Genomic DNA, 20,463 nt, shown 5'->3' with positions numbered 1-20,463 from the left:
AATCACCTGTCAAATCAGGGTCTATTACTTCCCCTTCTTCCATTATGTAGTATGGACTGCCAAGGGTGTACATTTTGTACAGTTCTTGGGGACCTCTATTCTAAAAAAGTTCATCCTGTGGTGACATGTGGTGTTTATAGGTAATCCCATTTGGTTTTATAACACTTGGGGCTCTGTTAGTTCCATAGATGTGAATAGAACGGTGGTCAGACACTCAGGGGATATGAGAACCCCCATTCTTGTGATCGTTCCACATGTCATACCCCTGAAGATCATATATTTATCACCAATCGTGTAGCAGTTGCTTATGGGAAATCCTTTTAAAGGGATTGTCTGGTTCTTGGTAATAATAGCATAGAAGTGAATACGATGGTGGTCACATACTGTAACATCTCTGCCTTTTCGGGTCTCTGCGCCACCCTCTGCTCGCGTGCTGCGGCGCAGGAGGCGGGTGCAGTTTAATAAATTGTTTGAAGGTTTTAGTTGCACTGTGTGAACACGACTCTAGTTCTGTAATTGTATTTGCACCACACCCGTCTTCTGCCCTTGTTGCCTCTGTCCATTCAGTGGTTTGATTTTGTCTTGCCTGTGATTGACAGACTGCCTTCCTGTCAGGTTCCGGGGCGGGTTCTTCCTCCCCTATTTAGTCTTTGCTCACATTCACACTGGTGCCTGTTATTGCCTCGTGCTTGCTGGTTTCCCTTGCTGTTTATTTACTTGTATTCTAATCCTTGACCTTTGGCTTCCCTACTGACTATTCTTTTGGACTCTGATTTGGCACTGCATCACTCGACTGTTACCGAACCCTGGCTAGCTGACCTCTCTTTGTTGTTGTTCGTCTTGTCTGCGTTTTGTGTATCACTTATACCGGAAGGGACTGTCTTTGTGGTTGCCGCCTATTACGTAGGATAGGGCCTGGCAATAGGAAGGGTCAGTTGGGGGCTTCAGCTTAGGGCTCACTGTCCCTTGTGCCCCTTCCTCCAGGGTTTGCCACCAGCTTCTGGGGAATTATCATCTGGCTATTCCCTAACACATACGCACTCTACCTTTCTATTCATACAGGGGACTAGACTGAGAAACAAGGTCCTGCAGCTGGGGAGGGGGGGGGGATCAGGATACCCCATTCTTGCAATTGGTTGGGGTCAATTGGAATGTTGGTATACTCCTTTTATATTGAGAACCATATGGTTTATCTCAACACTCAGAAAAAGTAAACTTTCAAATTACTGTGACCCACATATACTGAAAGGAGGAATAAGATCCAGGCCGTGTCCAATAAAAGCAATGTTATTGCGGTGTGAAATGCAAGGGTGATCTGCTTGCATCTTCAGTCTGGTTCCAGGTTGTTATCTTTAGTGGACTTAAGATTAGATCATAAAACTGCTTTCTTTTAGTATTGATCTCCCTCCCCTTCGGGTTAGACCTATTTAATTCTGCCTATGTATCTCTTTGATTTTCCTGTCTCACAGGGAACATAGCCTTGTATTTCTGATGGGTCTTTCTTTACCATAGATTTGCAGGGAGTAAATTGGTACTTTTATGCTGGGATATCATTAATATGCATTCATTAGATTTCTAGCATTTGCCTTATTGGGGCAGATACCGGATAATACCTTTTTCTCACAGTTATGTCTGATGCAGGTGGTTTACACTGTCATTGCTACAATAGATATTAGCTCCTTGCCCTGACATCTTGGTATACTTGTGATAATATACAACAGCAATTCTGAGTAAACAGTGCTGCAGTATAAAGCATGGCAATGATCAGAGGAGTATTATTCTTTATTATTTTCAGTTAACAATGCATGGTTTTAGCAGGTTTGTGTTAGTTAGGACTTCAAAGAGAAGGATCTATGAATCTTGATATCAGACAGCTTCAAAAATGTGTCAATAGTGCAGCCAGGCAGCATGGAAAGCAAATAGGATGCTCAGCTGCATAGCTAGAGGAATAATCAGTAGGATGTTCAGCTGTATAGATATGGATATAACCAGTAGGATGTTCAGCTGTATAGCTGGAGGTATAACCAGTAGGATGCTCAGCTGTATAGATAGGGGTATAACCAATAGGATGTTCAGCTGTATAGCTAGAGGTATAAATGGTAGGATGCTGAACCTTATAGCTAGGGGGTATAACTAGAAGGAGTTCAACTGTATAGCTAGGGGTATAAATGGTAGTTTGCTGAGCTGTATAGCTAGGGGGTATAACTAGTTGGAGCTCAGCTGTATAGCTAGAGGTATAATCAGAAGGATGCTGTATAGCTAAGGGTATGACCAATAGGATGCTCTTCTGTATAGCTGGTTATACCTCTAGCTATACAGTCAGGCTTCCTACTATTATATCACAAGCTACACAGCTGAGCTTCCCACTGGTTATATCTCTAGTCATACAGCTGAGCATTCTATGTGTTATATCTCTAGCTATACAGCTGAGCATCCTATTTGCTTTCCCTGCTGTCTGGCTGCATCATTGACTCATTTTGAAGCTGTATGATAGTTAGACAGAGGGTTTCCTTCTTCCTTATCATACATTTGGAAATGCTGAACTGCAGTATCCATTGTTTGGACCATTCATCCACGGAAGCAGATCTTTTTTCATACTGCGTACCCCTTCAGGAGTAACGCTCATTAGGAGTATTAACCCCACAACCTGCAGTAATGACCCCTTCCCCTCACACCTTCTCCAATCTCTGTCCCCTGCTGTCACTACTTACCTTACTAAAATATTTAACCTCTCTCTCTCTTCTGGAATCTTCCCATCCTCCTTCAAGCATGCTGTTATAACCCCGCTACTGAAAAAACCCTCCCTGGACCCATCCTGTGCTGCTAACTATCGACCCGTCTCTAACCTCCCCTTCATCTCTAAACTTTTGGAACACCTGGTTTATTCTTGGTTAATCCGTTATCTCTCTGCTAACTCTCTGCTTGACCCCTTACAATCTGGTTTCCGTGCTCTGCACTCTACTGAAACGGCTCTCACAAAAGTCTCTAATGATCTACTAAAGCCTAAATCCAATGGTGGCTTCTCTCTTCTTATTCTTCTGGACCTCTCTGCAGCTTTTGACACTGTTGACCATCAACTTCTCCTCACTATGCTCCGCTCAGTCGGCCTCATGGACACTGCGCTCTCCTGGTTCTCCTCTTATCTCTCAGACCGCACTTTCAGTGTATCATTCGCGGGCTCTGTTTCCTCCCCTCTTTCCCTTGCTGTTGGGGTTCCTCAGGGCTCGGTCCTCGGCCCCCTGCTCTTTTCTCTCTACACAGCCCCCATTGGACAAACCATCGCCAGATTTGGCTTCAGGTACCATCTTTATGCTGATGACACCCAATTATACACATCTTCCCGTGACATCACCCCTGCACTCATACAGAACACCAGTGACTGTCTCTCTGCTGTCTCTAATATCATGCCCTCGCTCTATCTGAAACTAAATCTCTCTAAGACTGAACTACTACTGTTTCCACCATCTAACAGATCTGTCCCTGATATATCCATTGCAGTCTCAGGCCTTACTATAACTCCTAGGCAGCATGCCCGCTGCCTCTGCGTCATATTTGACGCAGACCTTTCCTTCACCCCTCATATTGAATCACTCGCACGTTCATGTCACCTCCACCTCAAAAACATCTCCAGAATACGTCCTTTCCTTACCAGAGATACACTAAAGACACTTATTGTCTCTCTGATTCATTCTCGCCTTGACTACTGTAACTCCTTACTAATCGGTCTTCCCTTCACTAAACTCTCCCCTCTACAATCTATTCTGAATGCAGCGGCCAGGCTCATCTATCAGGCTAGACGCTACAGCGATGCCTCTGGTCTGTGCCAGTCACTACATTGGCTGCCTATTCATTATAGAATAAAATATAAAGTTATCACCCTCATCCACAAGGCTCTCCATAATGCCGCACCTCCCTACATTTCTTCCCTCATTTCTGTCTACCGCCCAACCCGTGTTCTCCGCTCACTCAATGATCTAACACTTACATCCTCTATTCTCAGAACCTCCCACGCTCGTATACAAGACTTCTCCCGAGCTGCACCACTTCTCTGGAATGCTCTACCCCGGACAATAAGATTAACTCCCAACTTCTACAGTTTCAAACGCAAACTAAAGACACATCTTTTCAGACAAGCCTATCACAATTCCTAATGCTAACCCTTCCGTTCTTGATGCCTTTTCAGCCTAACATAGTTGTCCAAGCACTATCCACATGTTAAAGGACACGACTAGTGACGGCTCACAAAGTTTTGTTTGTGTAATGACTGTAACCTCTATTACAAAATTGTCTGAACACTGTATAAGCAATGTCGCCCCTGCTACCTCTTGTGTCACCCCCTCTACCTCATAGATTGTAAGCTCTTTTGAGCAGGGCCCTCAGTCCCATTGTGTGAAATGACGTTCTTTATGTATGTCTGTATCTGAACCCTATAAATTGTACAGTGCTGCGGAATATGTTGGCGCTATATAAATAAAATGTATTAGTATTATTATTATTATTATTATTATTAACCACTACTAATCATTAGGGTGACAGCACGCAGCCATAATTCTGCCCCCATGCCGTGGCATCATTTTATCCACAATACCATACAATTGTTGGCCAACCGCAAGTAAGTGTGTGGATGCCACAGTGATAGGCCTCCCCATACTTGTATAGTAATGACATCATTTGTATTAATGACCTGATTAGAGGTCAGTAATAAATTGCCATAGTCTGAACTACGAGTAATAGCCTGTTGTAGTCTGATGTAGTGAAGAAAGGACTGAGTCTCTACTTATAAATAAGGTATATTTTCATCAATGATTTACACTGTTGTTTTTCTAGTGTCTGAAATGTGTATAATTGATGGCCCCTGCTCCCAGAACATGTACAGAAAATGATAGGACATTGCAGCTCTCCAAATGTCAGTATAACCTGCCTGTTCAGATATGACTAAGAGCGAGTGCCATAAGCAGAAGTTCATGTAAGAAAATCTTATTTTCTTCACTTTGAAGCGGTCAATGCCACAAACACCAAGGCACACCCCAGTGGATAATTTTTTTTAGTTTTTATCAGTTTAAATTAATTTTCAACCTGTATTAATTGAAGCCAAAACTTTGGTAAGGCAAGTGTACTTATAGAAAGCAACCAATGCAAACAAGCAAAACTGCACTGTAAAGTATGGGGGACCAGAATAGCCTGAAAATCGTCAATACCTTGAGCTTCTGACCAGGAGTGAACCTGCCTTTTTCGCCGCCCCCCCCCCCCCCCCCGGGAGAAGGGGGTGGAGTGGAGGGGGCGGGGAAGAGCGAAGGGGGCATGGCGGTGCGGCGTTAGCAGGCAGAGAGCAGGCAGGGAGAGGACCTGCTCTCTGCCTGAGCGTGAGGGGCGGCTGCTGGAGCAGCGCTGCTCCAGCGGCCTCCCCAATCCACCGCTCGGTGATGCTGAGCCAGTCCAGGACAGCTTGTCCTGGACTGGCTTAGGTAAGCAAAAATGCCGCACTCCCCGGGGCCCTGGCATAGCGCTGCCTGAAGCGGTCGCCTCATGGGAGGTGTGGCGCTGCTTCTGACATCCTAGATGAAATAGGGGAAGTGCATAGAGGCAATATGTCTTCTTAATGTGGACAGCCATAGTATGCTGCTTTATAAGCTCTGTTGGAAGTATGTAGATATGTATGCAAGTATGTAGATATGGGGAGGGGGGATACCTCTTTCAATGCGAAATGTTATGAATAATGCCACTATGAACTCAGTAGCATATTGAATACATGGGGTTGTACCAAATTTTAAAGGTATTATGTGCGGAGAAGAAACTTCTCATAGTACATATTAGACCAGAAAGGTGAGCTTAATAATGTAGATGCCTGTTCCACATCATGCCAAGCTTTTCAAAGTGCTGATTGGACATGTTCTGTTTCAGCTAACCCAGTTGACGCTATGACCCTTCATCAAATGACCAACCCTGCTCTACTCCTGCTGCTTGTACTTGGAGTAGAGTGGGGTTGGTCACGTGATGAAATGTTGGAACATCAGGCTGAAATAGCAGAACTCCAGTCCCCTGGAAATTCTGTGAAAAACAAATGGACCAAAACTTCACATACTTGATCACTTCCACTGATGTGAGGAACACTGTTTGCATGATCGGTGAGATAGCTGACATTTAACCTGTATGCAAGAGAGCTGCTTGGTGCACCCGAAGTGAGGTGCACTTGTCAAAGCACCCATTTTTGCCAGTGCTATCCCCTATCATAAGATTAAGCATAGAAAGCATACCGTAGGTTTATTCAGAAAGTAGTGGAAATGTGCTTATTTTCTCATTTTTCAGATAAGGTAATACATTGTCATACATTACAACGCCATATAATGGCAAACAAAATTGAAATCTACTCTAGTCAGGATCCAGTATAGATTTCAGGTATAATTTAGGCCAACTTTCTGGCGTGAGTTATAGTAAATTTATTGGCCCAAGGCATCTCAACTCATCTCACTCTGACTCTGGCAAGCGAGGTGCAGAAGGATCAATGTGACAAAACTTTGGCGCAAGGAAAGGACAGAAATGTGCTGAATTTGCACCTATCTGTGCCAGAAAACTGACGTAGATGGGTTAGTAAATCCCGCCATTGTTTGTTACCTAGTTAATCCAAAAATAGAAATTACTAACAACTCTGAAAATCTACGAACTTTCTAAAATGGTTATTTAGCAGATGGAAATCTGTTCCTTGAGAATATACAGCACAGTCTCACAAATGATTGTCAGCCGGTAGTTGTCCAATTTTAGGAAATTGGAGAATTTTTGCTTCCTAACTAGAAGAGTTTTCCTTCATTGTAGGATGTATAATCTGATCCAATGACACTTCCAATAAAGAAAACACCGCACAATGCTCATGTGACGTGGACTATATCTCTTCCCAATACTTCATGTTTTATTTATAAAGAGAATGTGTTGAACATCACATGTAAAAAGCCATCGAGTGTCGTAAATGTATCTGCAATGCTTTAGACAGTGACAATGTTCTGAAAAAGAGGTACTCGCTATCTTCATAAGAAATCCTTAAAATAGAAAGCAGAATCTGCTGAACCGCCAGGAAAATGGATTTTAGCCACAGCTGGAGCTCTTGAGATTGAGAAAACCTAAGACAGAACATCGCTCAGAAAGGCTTATTTGTGAAGATTGTGTGTTTTACTTTTTAACAAGTGCAGATACAGCAGAAATATGACATCATTGTCCATTTTCCAATACAGCAACTATCTTTAAAACGAAAATATGTTGACAGTAATCTACCTCCTGGCATGGTAATGTTGGTGTGTTGCATAGAGGTAGCCAATGTAATAGCTATGGCGGCCTTGGGGTAAGAGGATCCCAAGAGGATCCCATTTGTATCAGCACCCCTACTATCTTTGCCCTCTGGAAGAGGCCACTGATGTCCCTGCTCTCCTGTCTCCAGCCTCACATAGTAAATCACCTGCACTTCTGGCCTTTTTCAGGCACATTACCCCAGCAGTGGGTGCCTGTGCAAAAGGTTCTTTTGTGAAGGTGTCAGCCCATGTGCCCCATTACTGTATCCCTGAACCTGATCTGCCTGCCCTGAACTCTTGTCTATTGAACCATATAAAAACATACCCCACCTGCCATGACCTTGGGTTGTTTACTGACTATGTCTCCAGCTGTGCCTTCAATGCCATGCACCAGTGTCTCTTAAACTGTCTAGGTCAGCAGTCACTGAATGTGAACCCATATAAGGCTTAGGGTATGGCGGAAGTGGAAAGGGAATTTGAGGTGGACCTCTCCCCTCAAATTCCTCTCTACTTTTCACCCCTCTGCTCTGGCTTTCACTTGCAGATTAGGCTAAAATGAATGGGGCTACTCAGTGGATTGGCTCATTCTGTGGGTTCTTCGGCAAAATCCGCCAAGGAATCTGCGGCACCCTTGAGCAGGATGAATATTTTTTTGGCATCCTGCTTTGATTTAGGGAGACAGATTGAGGGCAGAATTTGGTGATATTTTCAGGCAGATTGAGGTAGAATCAGCTTGATGTTCCACCAGGTGAACGTTCCCCTAAAGGGTGAAGACCAGGGGATCATTTAGACAATGCCCTGAGTAACTATAAGCCACACCAGCTCAGAGACAGAGTAGGTACATACAGCTGTGCTACATCTTTCACTATGAGACTGGGTAGTAAGAACTTGTCCAGGACTGCACTGGCTCAAAGGTGATAAAACAGGAGTGGGGGGAACAAACACATGATACAAAAATACGTAAGTACTCACAGGATGGAATTTGTGTATATTTTCCCTGTAGATCTGTACAGGTAACATCTGCATAGTAGTAATAGGCAAGTGCATGAGACATCTGTCCATTTTTGCGGCTCGGTCCATTAATTTACTTGTATAGGTCAGTGAAAATCGTGAATAGCACATGAATACCAATCCGTGTGCCATCAGTACCATTTTTCCTGACCCATACCCTTCACAAGGATGTGTTCATGGGGCCTTACATCTGCGGATGTTGTGCTGCCGAAGCAATGTGAATGAGATTTTACAAAAGATTCTGCAGAATCTGCACAGAAATTGAGCTGTGGTGCAGATTTTAAATGCAATAGGGTGAAAAATCTGCAGCAAAATCTGCATATAAATCATCTGGATTTTACTGTGGATTTTGATGCATTTTTCAACACCTGGATGTTCCCTAATGGAGGACTTCATAGGTTCCTTTTTATATGGCGCCGTCTTTTATATACACTACTGATCAGTACAGGATTGAGACTGGACTACAAGGAATACACTACATAATGGACACACGTGTTCTATACTGCTGGATTGTGGGCCCTCTAATAAAATCAAATCAAAATCAAATAAAAAAAAATGCTTTATTGGCACGTCCGAATAGTTATTTGGCATTGCCAAAGCTAGTAAAGGGGGGGGGGGGTTGGGTTGGGTGGGTGGTGGTTATGGGGGGGGGGTTTGGGTTATGACAGTCCATGGAGTCTCATCTTCCTCTTCGTTGGTGGCTGCTATATGGGGGGGGTTGGAGGTGGGGTGGGGCGGGGCGGTTGGTTTGGGGTATAACAGTCCATGGAGTCTCGTGTTCCTCTTCGTTGGTGACTGCTATATGGGGGGGTGGGGTGGGGTGGGATAAATATAACAGTCCGTGGAGTCTCATCTTCCTCTTGTTTGGTGACAGCTGGACACGTATTGGGCAGCGATCTCCACAGTGGCCTCTTCTTCTCCCAGTAGGATGTAGAGTTTCCTCTTCTCGTCTGCAGATATGAAGTCTGGGATGTGGGCAGAGAGTCTTTGGTAGTAGACGGCCCTCACAGCTGAGTATTTGGTGCAGTGTAGCAGGAAGTGGGTAACACCAAGGTACCCGTACCTCTGCTGCTAACAGATAAGCCTTTGTAAAGTTCTAAGTTTAGCCTGGGCTGTGATTTATTGTAAAATTACAGCAGATAAAGAATAATTGTTGCACCGTGTTATTTTTGCACGCTTGGCATCACTTGCCAATTACTGCTTTCCTCTGGGAATACCCATTGTATATGATCAGAAATCTCCGGGGTGCTGCTATCCATATAACAGCTTGAATCAGCATCAGGGAAATTCTGCATTAACTGAAATGAGATCCAATAAATCTGATGACACCATTTAAAAAACCTGCTCGGTGAAAGTCACATTGCCGCATATTTTATTGTATATTACCGAGAAAGGATGATGGCTTTTGTGCAGGGAGAAGAGGATTTGTGGTATAATGGGACTTTTTTTTAAGCTTCTGTCAATTCATTGGTAAATAGTGGCACCCCTGGGGTACCAGGTATAAAGTGATATGGATGCATCACTCACTCCTAATGAATTGTTCAGCGGCAAGCTTATTTGTAGTCAGTCTCCTCTATATCCTCCTCTGTTGGCTTTATATATATCTCAAAATGAAAGTTTTATAGGAAGGATATAGTAATAGCCAAAGCTGAAATGGAGCACACATACAATTACCAGACTAACGCACCGTACAATATCCCCTTCTTAAAGGCTCCTTGACCCCCAAAAGTTCTTTAAGCGAGTGTTACAATAAATGTAGGTGCATTACTTTATTGTTTATTTCTTCTGATTGTTCTTGTAGTTGTTTTTGTAAATTCTTATTCTCCTTTTTTGTTGAATAATTAATAAAAATTACAGTCGGAAAAAAAAATGTAGGTGAGGAAAAAAAATTGTCATTTCCAAATTGACTCAGGCAAACCTAGGGGAGTGAACGTGCCCGTGAAAGATGTCAAGTTTGGTGGAGTTAGACTATTGCCTGGTAGTAACATGGCGATTCATGGTCAGGTTAAAATTGAGTTCTTTGTCTTTTTTTAAATTTAATGTAAGTTTTCAGTATGGGCTACAAATCTGCCCTTCTAAGCTACCCCTCAAGTCTTCTTACCCAAGTGCAGAAATGGGATGGGGGCACTGGTCTGGCCTTCAGAGGACAATAGCGCTTTATTTTGCGCTGAAAAAAAAAAGCCTCCCATTAATTTCAATGAGTTCTGCTAGATTTTCTTTCCACTAGCGCCAGTGGAAAATTCCGCTAGTGGAAATAAAAGCTTGCCTGCACCCATTGAAGTCAATGGGAGGCTTTTTTTTCCAGTGCAGAAAAATCAGCGCCAAATAAAGCGCCATTTTCCTTCATGTGAATGGACCCTCTGAGATTAGAAAAAGATACCTACTTTTTCAAGAAACAGCACCACTCTTGTACACATGCTGTGTCTGGTATTGCAGCTAGTCACACTCAAATAAATGGTCCTGATTTGGATTACCAGACACAATCCATAGTTCTTGGGGAAAAAGCAGACTCCTTGTTCTAATCTCTGACAACCCCATAAGTGGTGTTAATGCATTGTCAGCTTGACCCACACAACTGTAAAAGCATTCACGGAGCAATTTTCCAAATGCAGTTCCCAAAAACAGGTTACAGACGGGCACCAGATGGCTTAATAGACATGCTAGCAGAAACAGAAAATCTCAATGTGTCCTTACATCTAGTGCTCCCTTACATGCCCATGGGTTTAGGATGAAACACAAAGTCCTCACGTACTGGGCTTTCAATACTATTATTTCTGCATATTTTTAGTGTTATGTGATATGTTATCTGTATTTGTATTGTTAAATGTCTCCTGTGCTTTAACTAGAATGGAGCCGACCCCGATGGCAGTGCGGACTCTGGCAGTCTTACACGGACAACCCTGCCTGACATCTCTCTGGTAAGTATAAATGTAGAGAGATTGATAATTATGGGAATCCATGCTGGTGATAGACTCAAATCGACAGGCGGTGTCATACATTTCCAAGGACAAACATACCTCCCGGGCATCATGAACATGGTTTATACCGCTGATAGAAATTGTGACTGGTGTTACAATGGACAGTTCTGAAAATAGCACCAGAGAAGCCAAAATGAACCTTTCCACCCCCAGGGCCTACTGCACAATGTGACCGATTAGAAGCAATGTTTTATGCATGATCTGTCTATTAATCCCGGGCTGCTTGCGGACAGGTCAATAGTATTTTTCACACGGGGCTAATATAAAAGACCTATTTAAAGAGAGAAGTGATTATATATGCAAAAAGTCTATTCTAATTATCTGCTGGTTTTCATGAGAACAAGTTTATCAATACCTGCTAAAATCTGAACATACCCCAAGCATTTGTGCTGCTAAAGAGTAATCCTATTCACTTGCAGCATGATTGTACAACAGAACAAGGTGCCTAACTTAATCGTGATAGAAATCTTTTGTTAAAGGGGTTATCCAATTTCTATTCTTAGACCTGTGATGGTCCGTCACCAGGGTCCCCTGCAGATCAGCTGCTTCCGGACAGCGTGGCTTCTGGTAATGTTAAAGTCTATGGGACTTCAGTACCTAAAGCCAATACTACACTTTGTATGGCAAGTGAGCAGCGAGCTCTCAGCATGTAAACCTTACAAGAAGCTGTGCTGTCCCAGAGCAGCTGATCTGTGGTGGTCCTGAGTGGAGGATCCTTGCAGAGCTAATATTGATGTCCTGTCCTATGAATATCCCATCAGTATTAGAAAGTGGGCAACTAATTTCATCTTTGCTTTTTAACATATCCTTCATCAACATGTAGAATAGGGTAGAACTAGGGAATGGGGGTAGAATAGCGTAGAACATGTAGAATAGGGTAGAACAGGAATGAGATTGTCAGAGCCCTCTTATTTAGATTGAGGCCTTTACAAGGTGAAGGGTCACTAACAAGCAGATGTTAGAGACTATGTATTATATCTTCTCTATCAGAGAAAAATCCTTCTTTCTCCATTTACCAGGTCATTCTCTAGTTACCCCTCCCTTCCTACACTCTTCACCTTTCGAGAACGAGAGACACAGACACAAGGCTATCAACGCCCTTCATCATATTGTCATACATAATGTTACTAAATGTGAAACTTCAAACATTTGGATATACTTGTGTTAAGGTGCGTTCCTGTTTCACAGATATTCTGAGAGGGCCAATTGTATAAAACAGTAAAGATACCACGTAGCTGTTTGCTCCCCCTCTGCTCTATCATTGCAGATCATAGTTCTCTACCAGTGTTTGTCGATCAGCTGTGTCAGTGATGTATGCTCTGCATCATGTGCTACTTGTGTTTTAACATTTCTTTTTTTTATATTTGCAGGATGATGTCAATTCGTTCCTAGATGAGCCCCCTGCATATAGACCACCTCCCCCTATACCTACAGAAGAACCTCCTGCAGTCCTTCGAAGGCAAAGTGGGGAACGAGCTCAACGCCCTTCCTCTGGATCTTCTCAATCCGGGCTCTTTTTCACTGCTCCAACTCACCCTAGCCCTCTTCCACCATCTTTAACATCACCCCCAACCCCAAGCCCACCCCTACCTCCTCTAACTACACCCCCAACTTCTCCTCAAGCACAGAACACAAACCAAGCAATATATGCTACAGTTTCACCCAAAAACCAGACCCCTATATGCTCTGCTGCCCAGCTGGCTCTGGTCACGCAGCTACCTCTAACCCCTTTCCCAAGAGTTCAGTCACCAACCAGATTAAAGCCTGTCATAGAGAGTCCCCCACAACCGTCCACCCCTACACACACAGATGTATTAGACCCTCACACAAGTCAACATTTTGTAATGGTGGAAGTCCATCGACCCAATAGCGAACCTGATGTGAATGAAATTCGAGCTGTTCCACAAACTCGAGGTGAGAGATTTTAACACTGTTTTTTCTTGTCTGTCCAAAGGCACATGTAGTCTTTCCATTTCAATACAGAGTTGTAGGTATTCTCTATGCCCCCCCAAAAATTAGGCAAAAACCTAATACCTTCGCCATGTGGCTGCAATGAAATGTACAACAGCTCAACTGCAACATTTTTAATAACCATATATACTCGAGTATAAGCCAACCTGAATATAAGCCATGGTCCCTAATTTTACCACAAAAAACTGGGAAAACTTATTGACTCGAGTATAAGCCGAGGGGGGGAATGCAGCAGCTACTGGAAAATTTTAAAATGGTCTGAGTTTTTGGGTGCAGTAGATGTTGGGTGCTGGGATAGGGGAGGGGGTGTTTTGGTTGACTGTCTTCCCCTTCCCTGAGCTTGAGGACTGTTTTTATTTCCCCCACTTGGAATTCAGCCTGGCTGCCCGATGAAACAGGAGCAGATCCCCTATATTCAGTAGACCGGGCACTTTCAGACACAGGGATACCTAATGTGTTTGTGATATTGTGGCTGGTCATAAAATAAGTGGCCTAAGGCTTTGAACAGATTGCCCAAATATCCCCTGGTAACCTTCTCATTAGTATTCACTGCACTGAAGTGGGTAAAACGGCCTGAAGACTGAGAGACTCCCAAGAAAGTTGGTAGAATGGACATGTCTGTAGGTTTTAAGCATCAATTCCGCCAATAAACTGGCAGAAATAATTATAAATATGGAAGCTCTGCCCACGCCTCTTATCATGTCCCCTTTCAGAAATGTGGTGTGGATTGTGTGAAAAAGAAGAAAAGTCACAAATTTTTGGCAATGAATAACAGACAAAAGCATCTCTGTTGCAAAATCGAGAATCAGAATCATGGTTGTAGGAATATAACCTATATGCAAAATGTATACACATGAATGATGTTAAACCTATATAGCTAGGGTAATGTAACAAACATAGCACACACAGTATAAGACAATTGCATCATTGTGGTAAAAGGCAGGATTCTACAATACAGACTTAATATATTTTAGGAATCATTGTCTACCAATGTAAATGTAACTGCTGTTGTTCTTCCACAGGCACAACATTAATGTATAAACCCAGCTCAAGTTTGGCCAAACTATAAATGTTCTATCAACTAAAAATCCAGTGGCGTAACTACTGCAGAGGCAGCGGAGGCGGCTGCCACAGGGCCCGGGCCATTAGGGGGCCCGGTGACAGCCGCTACCACTGCGCTTTTTTTTCAATAGGCTGTTACGGGCCCTATTCACTTGTGACACCGCAGGCCCCACAAAGGCTATCATTATACTCGGGGGTCTTTGCAGACCCCTGAGTATAATGATCGGCGGACCGGAGAGGTAAAGGAACATAAAAAAACTGTTACTTACCTCTCCGCGATCCTGCCAGGCCTCCGTCCTACTTTTTCTGACGTCTCTGACGTCACATGAACCCGGCATGCTTCCCGGGTCATGTGATGTCCGACGTAATTAAAGAAGGACGTGAGCGCGGGCGACAGCGTAGGAGCCGGGAGACAGGTAAGCAACTGTGTTTTATTTTAATGTTCTTATTCCCCGGGTCTCTGATTATTATACTCTGGGGTGTGAAAAGATGGGACATAATACTGTGTGCAGGGGCCACTATGGGACATAATACTGTGTGCAGGGGACGCTATGGGACATAATACTGTGTGCAGGGGCCACTATGGGACATAATACTGTGTGCAGGGGCCACTATGGGGGATAATACTGTGTGCAGGGGTCACTATGGGGGATAATACTGTGTGCTGGGCTTACTAAGGGACATAATAGAGTGCGGAGGAGGGGGTCGTTCGAGGTCTTCGGCGTCAGTTGGGATGGGGGGGGGGGCATGTCAAAAGTTCGCCACGGGGCCCCGCCATTCCTAGTTACGCCACTGTAAAAATCATGACAGATTATAAGCTTTTGAGGTTTTTCAATCAATCTGTCATCATTTTTAGTTAGCCATTAAAAAAGGTATCAACTACTGAAGACTCAATTTTTTATATTTCATATCCACTGGCTAATACGGTACAAAGATATTTTTTCCTTATATAAAAGTTCTGTCACTGAGAAAGAGAGTGTGAATGTCTCCCTCTTGTGGTTTCACTGAATAGTTTCCTAAAGACACCATGGACAGTGCAATTTGTGCTTGTTTGGTATAACATGTAAGGCGTAACTTCTAAAGTGCCTTCAATTTAATCTTTTAAATGGGTTATCCCCTATCCACAAGAAGGGGGATCATTTGTAGATCGGTGGATCCATTCTGGCCTGAATAGACTAGTAGTCCTGACCACCGTACACACTGCGCAAGGCTATCTTCGGCACTCCCATTTAAATGAATAGAACGGTGCATGCACTGTCTGACCAATATATGATGACCACCACTCCATTCATAATAGAGGATAAAATCCCCCATACTAACAGGGACCAGCTGATGCAGAGGAGGGTGCTGGCATGTTCCGACACCCAAACCTTGCACTGATCAGCAGTTTCAACCGTTGAAAGCCTTACACCTGGTATATGGCCAAAACCAGCAATGACCTTATTGACTGTATGCAGTGTACAGAGCTCCATATGCTAAAGATGTTACACTGGGTACCACAGATTTACTCTCATTCACTCAAATAGGAACAGAGCTGAATCCAACTATTTACCTGGTATGACTTTGGTTGGCCAAAACAGTTAATCAGTATCCAATTTTGCTGGATCCTGGACAACCCTTTTAAGAGAAATGATGCACAAGAATTGTTGTTATATGGGAAATACAAGCATTTCCAGCAACAGACATGTTAGGAGAGGTGACGGCTCCTCTGTATGTGCTCCACGTTGTGTGCAAGCTCTTTACTTTAATAATGCAATGTTCTTTACTTTACTAACATGAGATTTTTTTCCCCCAGTTGTCCTGCCTACATCACCCCCAGCCTCTCTTTCCCAGCTTTCAGACAGTGGACAAACACTCAGCGAGGACAGTGGAGTGGACGCAGGGGAAGTCGGTGGGGGCAGCAAAGATAGCAGCCCTCAGCCTCAAAAATCCAAAGGAGTAGAGAACATGGCAAAACCAGTAAGTGAGGGGGGAGAAGGTGTAATGCCTCGTGCTGAAGATCGCATCTAATAAATCATGCAAATACACTTGTAAATATGTGGCCATGATCAAATCAATTTCCCAAAACCAGGATCAGTCAATATCATATCATATCAACCAATTCATCAGTATCACAGCAACCTCACCAATGGTGGTGTTAGAACTAAGACTGAGTTCACATCAGAGTCTCTGTCTGTAGTGTCAGACGGAAAAGTCCAGCAAGTCTGACATATTTGTCTGGCTGTTTCAGTTAAAAAAAACAAAATTATAGTCAGTCAATGGGGCCCATCGGGTTCTCTTTGTGTCCGTCATCTAACAGAACCAATTGTGTTTGTTTTTCTGGAATAGAAAGAACTCTGGTGGAAACCTAGTGAAACCCAGAGCTAGAAGCAGCGCTCTATACTAATAGTTTTATGGCTCAGGTCCAAGACACTTGTAAAAATCCTGTAACAGGAGAGATTTGTCTGTGACTGTGAGTCTCTAAAATCATGGACAAAATAAATCTTACAAGCATGAAAGGGAAAACAAAGGATACACGATGGCCCCCTTTATAGATGTCGGGATCTCTTGGGGTCTGTTGTTGTTTGTCATTAGACAGATCAGTTTTAATGTTTAGTGTGTTCTATATTATAGGCTTTACCAGTGACCCCCTATTCTAATGCAACCTCCATATTACAGTACATCTGTGTCCTGCCCTATAGTCTGATGTCAGTGAACAGGCTAGGCCAGACGTTTAGTCACTTTCCAGGACTGGTTGCGACAAAAATGCCAGCTAGTATTATACAGAGCTCTTTCTGTTTGTGCCCCTGTGTCCGCTCCTGTATCGTGTGCTCTGTATTAATCTCTTTTATCCGCTCAGGTCACTAATCTTTTCACCTAATTCACAATGGCAACTGACAGGATGTCTTCTCTCTGTAGCCAGGCCTGCTCGCGCCTTCTGCCACCTTAGTGCGTGTGATGAAGTCTGCCCCTACCCTGGGAATAGCTATTGAGGGAGGAGCCAAGACACGCCAGCCTTTGCCCCGTATTGTCACCATACAGGTAAAGTCATGGCTATCATTAGCTACAAATAATCCATTATAGTTTATAATATACAATAGGTAATATCTTGGGTCACACTCACTATGACATTTCCAGTCTTGTTCGGGATGCAAGTTCTGGGCTATTAGTTTACAGTTACTGACTATGTGCCCCTGAGGTCCAATCCCCAACTTTGATGCAATTGCAAATAAGTTAATGTGCCTAGTGGGTGGTCCAGGGCCAAAAAATACTCAGGCTTCCCTTGCAAAACAATGCCCTGCATTCAGCTGCAATGCTCTTGCCACCACTCTGCACTGTGCCTGGACAATGCCAGGATCACATTTGTACATGCAAGAAAATTCAGTGCAGGAAACTATTACAAGGATAGTGCTGAAGCAAGGAGGTGGAATAGGGCAGGGTGTACAGAGGAAAGCCCAGGCATAGGCTGGGTATCGGGCTGGCCACTCATTTTGAAACATAACTGCATATTGCATCAAAGTTCATCATTTTGGCAGCTAGACCTTTGTCCAGGGGTGTAAAGGTCTGCTTGTAAAATGGTTTTAGGCTACATACACACATTGTGGATCACTATGGAATGTCTGCAGAGAATGTCCTGCAGCAAACATGTCTGGTGCAAAAAAAACCAACCTTTTTTGCCGCAGATTTATGCCGTACAGCTAGAGAGGTTTTCAACCTTTGCATTGTGGAGCAAACCACTGTTGAATCTGCAGCAATGCTTTACATGCCACAGTATCCAAACCACACATTGGGAGAGAGGTGTGTGGACAGGATTTGTTTAAGCCCTATCCACTTCACAGCTACTGTAATTTACAGCCGGCGAGTTCCTGAGATACCACTGGCGACTAACCCACCGCCAACTTTCAAAGTGTTCACTATCTAGTGCTGAATATTTCAGATTCCCTTTCACAAAAAAATAGGTATATAACGGTTTAACGTGACATAGTAGATTGGTTGCGTTGGAGAAATATATGTACTTAACCATGTGATGTGAGATGGTTGCCTGAAAGATACATCTGTGGAACAGATCTAAAAGCCTGCACTATAAGGCAGAGTTCACACGGAGTAACATGCCGCGTGATGTGGCACGTATACGCCGTGTGACTTTGCGGGCCATATACGCTCCCATTGATTTCAATGGGAGCCGGGATCGTATACGCGGCAATATTTTGCGGCCGCAAAATCACGGCGCCCAAAATTTCACACGGCGTATACGTGCCAGGTCACGCGGCACGTTACTCTGTGTGAATGCACCCTAAGGCTGAGGCCCCACATTGCAGAAACGCAGCTTTTTCTTGTTACAGATTTTGGTAGGAGTGGATTGCAGCAGAAGTATAAGTATATCTTATATATTTCCTATTCCTTTTGTAGCCATTCTTGGCTTTGACTCAAAAAACACAGCAAAATCTGCAACCAAAAAAGCTGCGTTTCCGCAACGTGGGGTCTCAGCCTCAACTGGCCATTTAAAAGAGGCCTAAACATATGTGTTTAACCCTAGCAAACTACTAACAGTGGGTTCTACCGTTATTATTGGCAAAATCAGAGGATGAAAACAACAGACATTAGATGACAAATACAGACGGAGCCCCTCCATTGGGTGTCCATTTGCATTTACCACAATGTAAAATCGCATTTGCTTAATTCTTGCCATGTTTTTTACTTTTCTGATAGAAGAAACAGACTTTTTTTTTATTACAACAGTAAAAGATACATGAAGGATGACAGTGTCAGTAATGATGTTTACATTCATGTCGAAGGGAACAGGAACAGAGGGACGGAGCTCTGTCTGTATCCGTTTGTCTGCAATGCTTAATATCTGTTGCTGTTATCTTATGATGGATAACAACAATGGACATTAATAACGGTAGTGTGAATATGGCCTACCTCTACATCTTGTATATATTTAACTAAGCACTTGTCTTCTCCTTTGGCTTTGCAGCGAGGAGGCTCCGCTCATAACTGCAGCAAGCTACGTGTGGGACAGGTCATCTTAGAGGTGAACGGCATCTCCTTACAAGATAAAGAACACCGGGAGGCTGCCAGGATCATTGCTGAAGCTTTTAAGACCAAAGAAAAGGATTATATGGACTTTCTGGTCACAGAGTTCAATGTGTCACTATAGTGGCCATTTATGGTATCAGAGTCTAAGAGTGTAACCCAACCTGGGGTCAGTGCCACGAGAAACACGTACTACATGCTAATGTCTATACTGTGTAGCTGCCATTTGTGTGCCCTTGCTACAGTACATACGTGGTTCTGCTGTCCAACATGTGGCTTATATACTCCCTTTATGCTATAAATGTGCTGTCAGCTTACAGCTGGGGCAGATAGCAGGGAAGGAAAGCATATGTCTGCGAGATGATAGATGGATACCTTCCGCATATGTGACATATAGAGCGCAAAGGAAATCAGAGCAAACTTACTTATTTAACATGGCGCCGGGTGAAATAAGTGCCCAGTAGTGACATATATCATCTTTATGGACAATCTGACATCTTACGTTGTCTGTAAAGCTGATGCTTTCTATGGTATACAATGAAACAAAAGCAAAAACAATTAAATGTACAGGTAGTTGTACTGATTCCTTACTAGACTGATAGATGCTGATGGACAGTTTATGGCGACATATAGATGACAGTGCAGGTGTCATCTCCACAGTACTGCTCTGTGCCTGTTACTTATTAGCCTTTAATGGAGGAGAGGGACTCCCACTCCAGTCCTGCTACCGTGTGTGAGTGACGTGCAGCCCACGTTGTGACCATTCATGTAATATGTATGTAATTACAGAGCTTGTCACTTTACTTTTTCAATAAACCTCATACTAGAGAAATGAGTGTGTGGTGAGAATAGGCGGAGCTGAGCATTGAACATACATCGAAGAGCGACGAGCAATGAATGTTTCCTGGTGTGATACGAAGAAATGAGAAGATGGACGGGATCCGTTAGGGCAAATAATACAAGTTGCAATTTATGATGCACAACTGATTTGGGGACACAGATTTTGACTTTTGCATGTTTTGAGCAGCACACGCACCTCGGGGGTGGAGCTAGTGTAAACTATGCCTCAGGTCAATCTGTGACACACAGAAGACAGGAGATGCATCAGATTTATTACAAGGGGCCTCTTAAGAAATTAGTCACACTAG

The 20,463-nt window shown here is 43.5% G+C and overlaps 1 protein-coding gene across 2 annotated transcripts in view; it reads left to right on the top strand.

Moving 5' to 3' along the window:
* The window catches only part of WHRN (whirlin), a 133,209-nt gene extending 113,071 nt beyond the window's left edge, over positions 1–20,138 (top strand). For both annotated transcript variants that reach the window (XM_075260177.1, XM_075260176.1), the window contains exons 10-14: positions 11,135–11,206; positions 12,637–13,180; positions 16,095–16,258; positions 17,198–17,320; positions 19,257–20,138. In XM_075260177.1, the coding sequence (XP_075116278.1) occupies positions 11,135–11,206; positions 12,637–13,180; positions 16,095–16,258; positions 17,198–17,320; positions 19,257–19,439 (1,086 nt within the window). In that variant the 3' untranslated portion in view covers positions 19,440–20,138. The remainder of the gene's footprint in view (positions 1–11,134; positions 11,207–12,636; positions 13,181–16,094; positions 16,259–17,197; positions 17,321–19,256) is intronic.
* Positions 20,139–20,463: the final 325 nt, after the last annotated feature.

The sequence above is a fragment of the Leptodactylus fuscus genome, chromosome 11, assembly GCF_031893055.1.
Source record: "Leptodactylus fuscus isolate aLepFus1 chromosome 11, aLepFus1.hap2, whole genome shotgun sequence".
NCBI classification, from domain to species: Eukaryota; Metazoa; Chordata; class Amphibia; order Anura; family Leptodactylidae; genus Leptodactylus; species Leptodactylus fuscus.
This window is presented reverse-complemented; position numbering and strand designations above follow the sequence as displayed.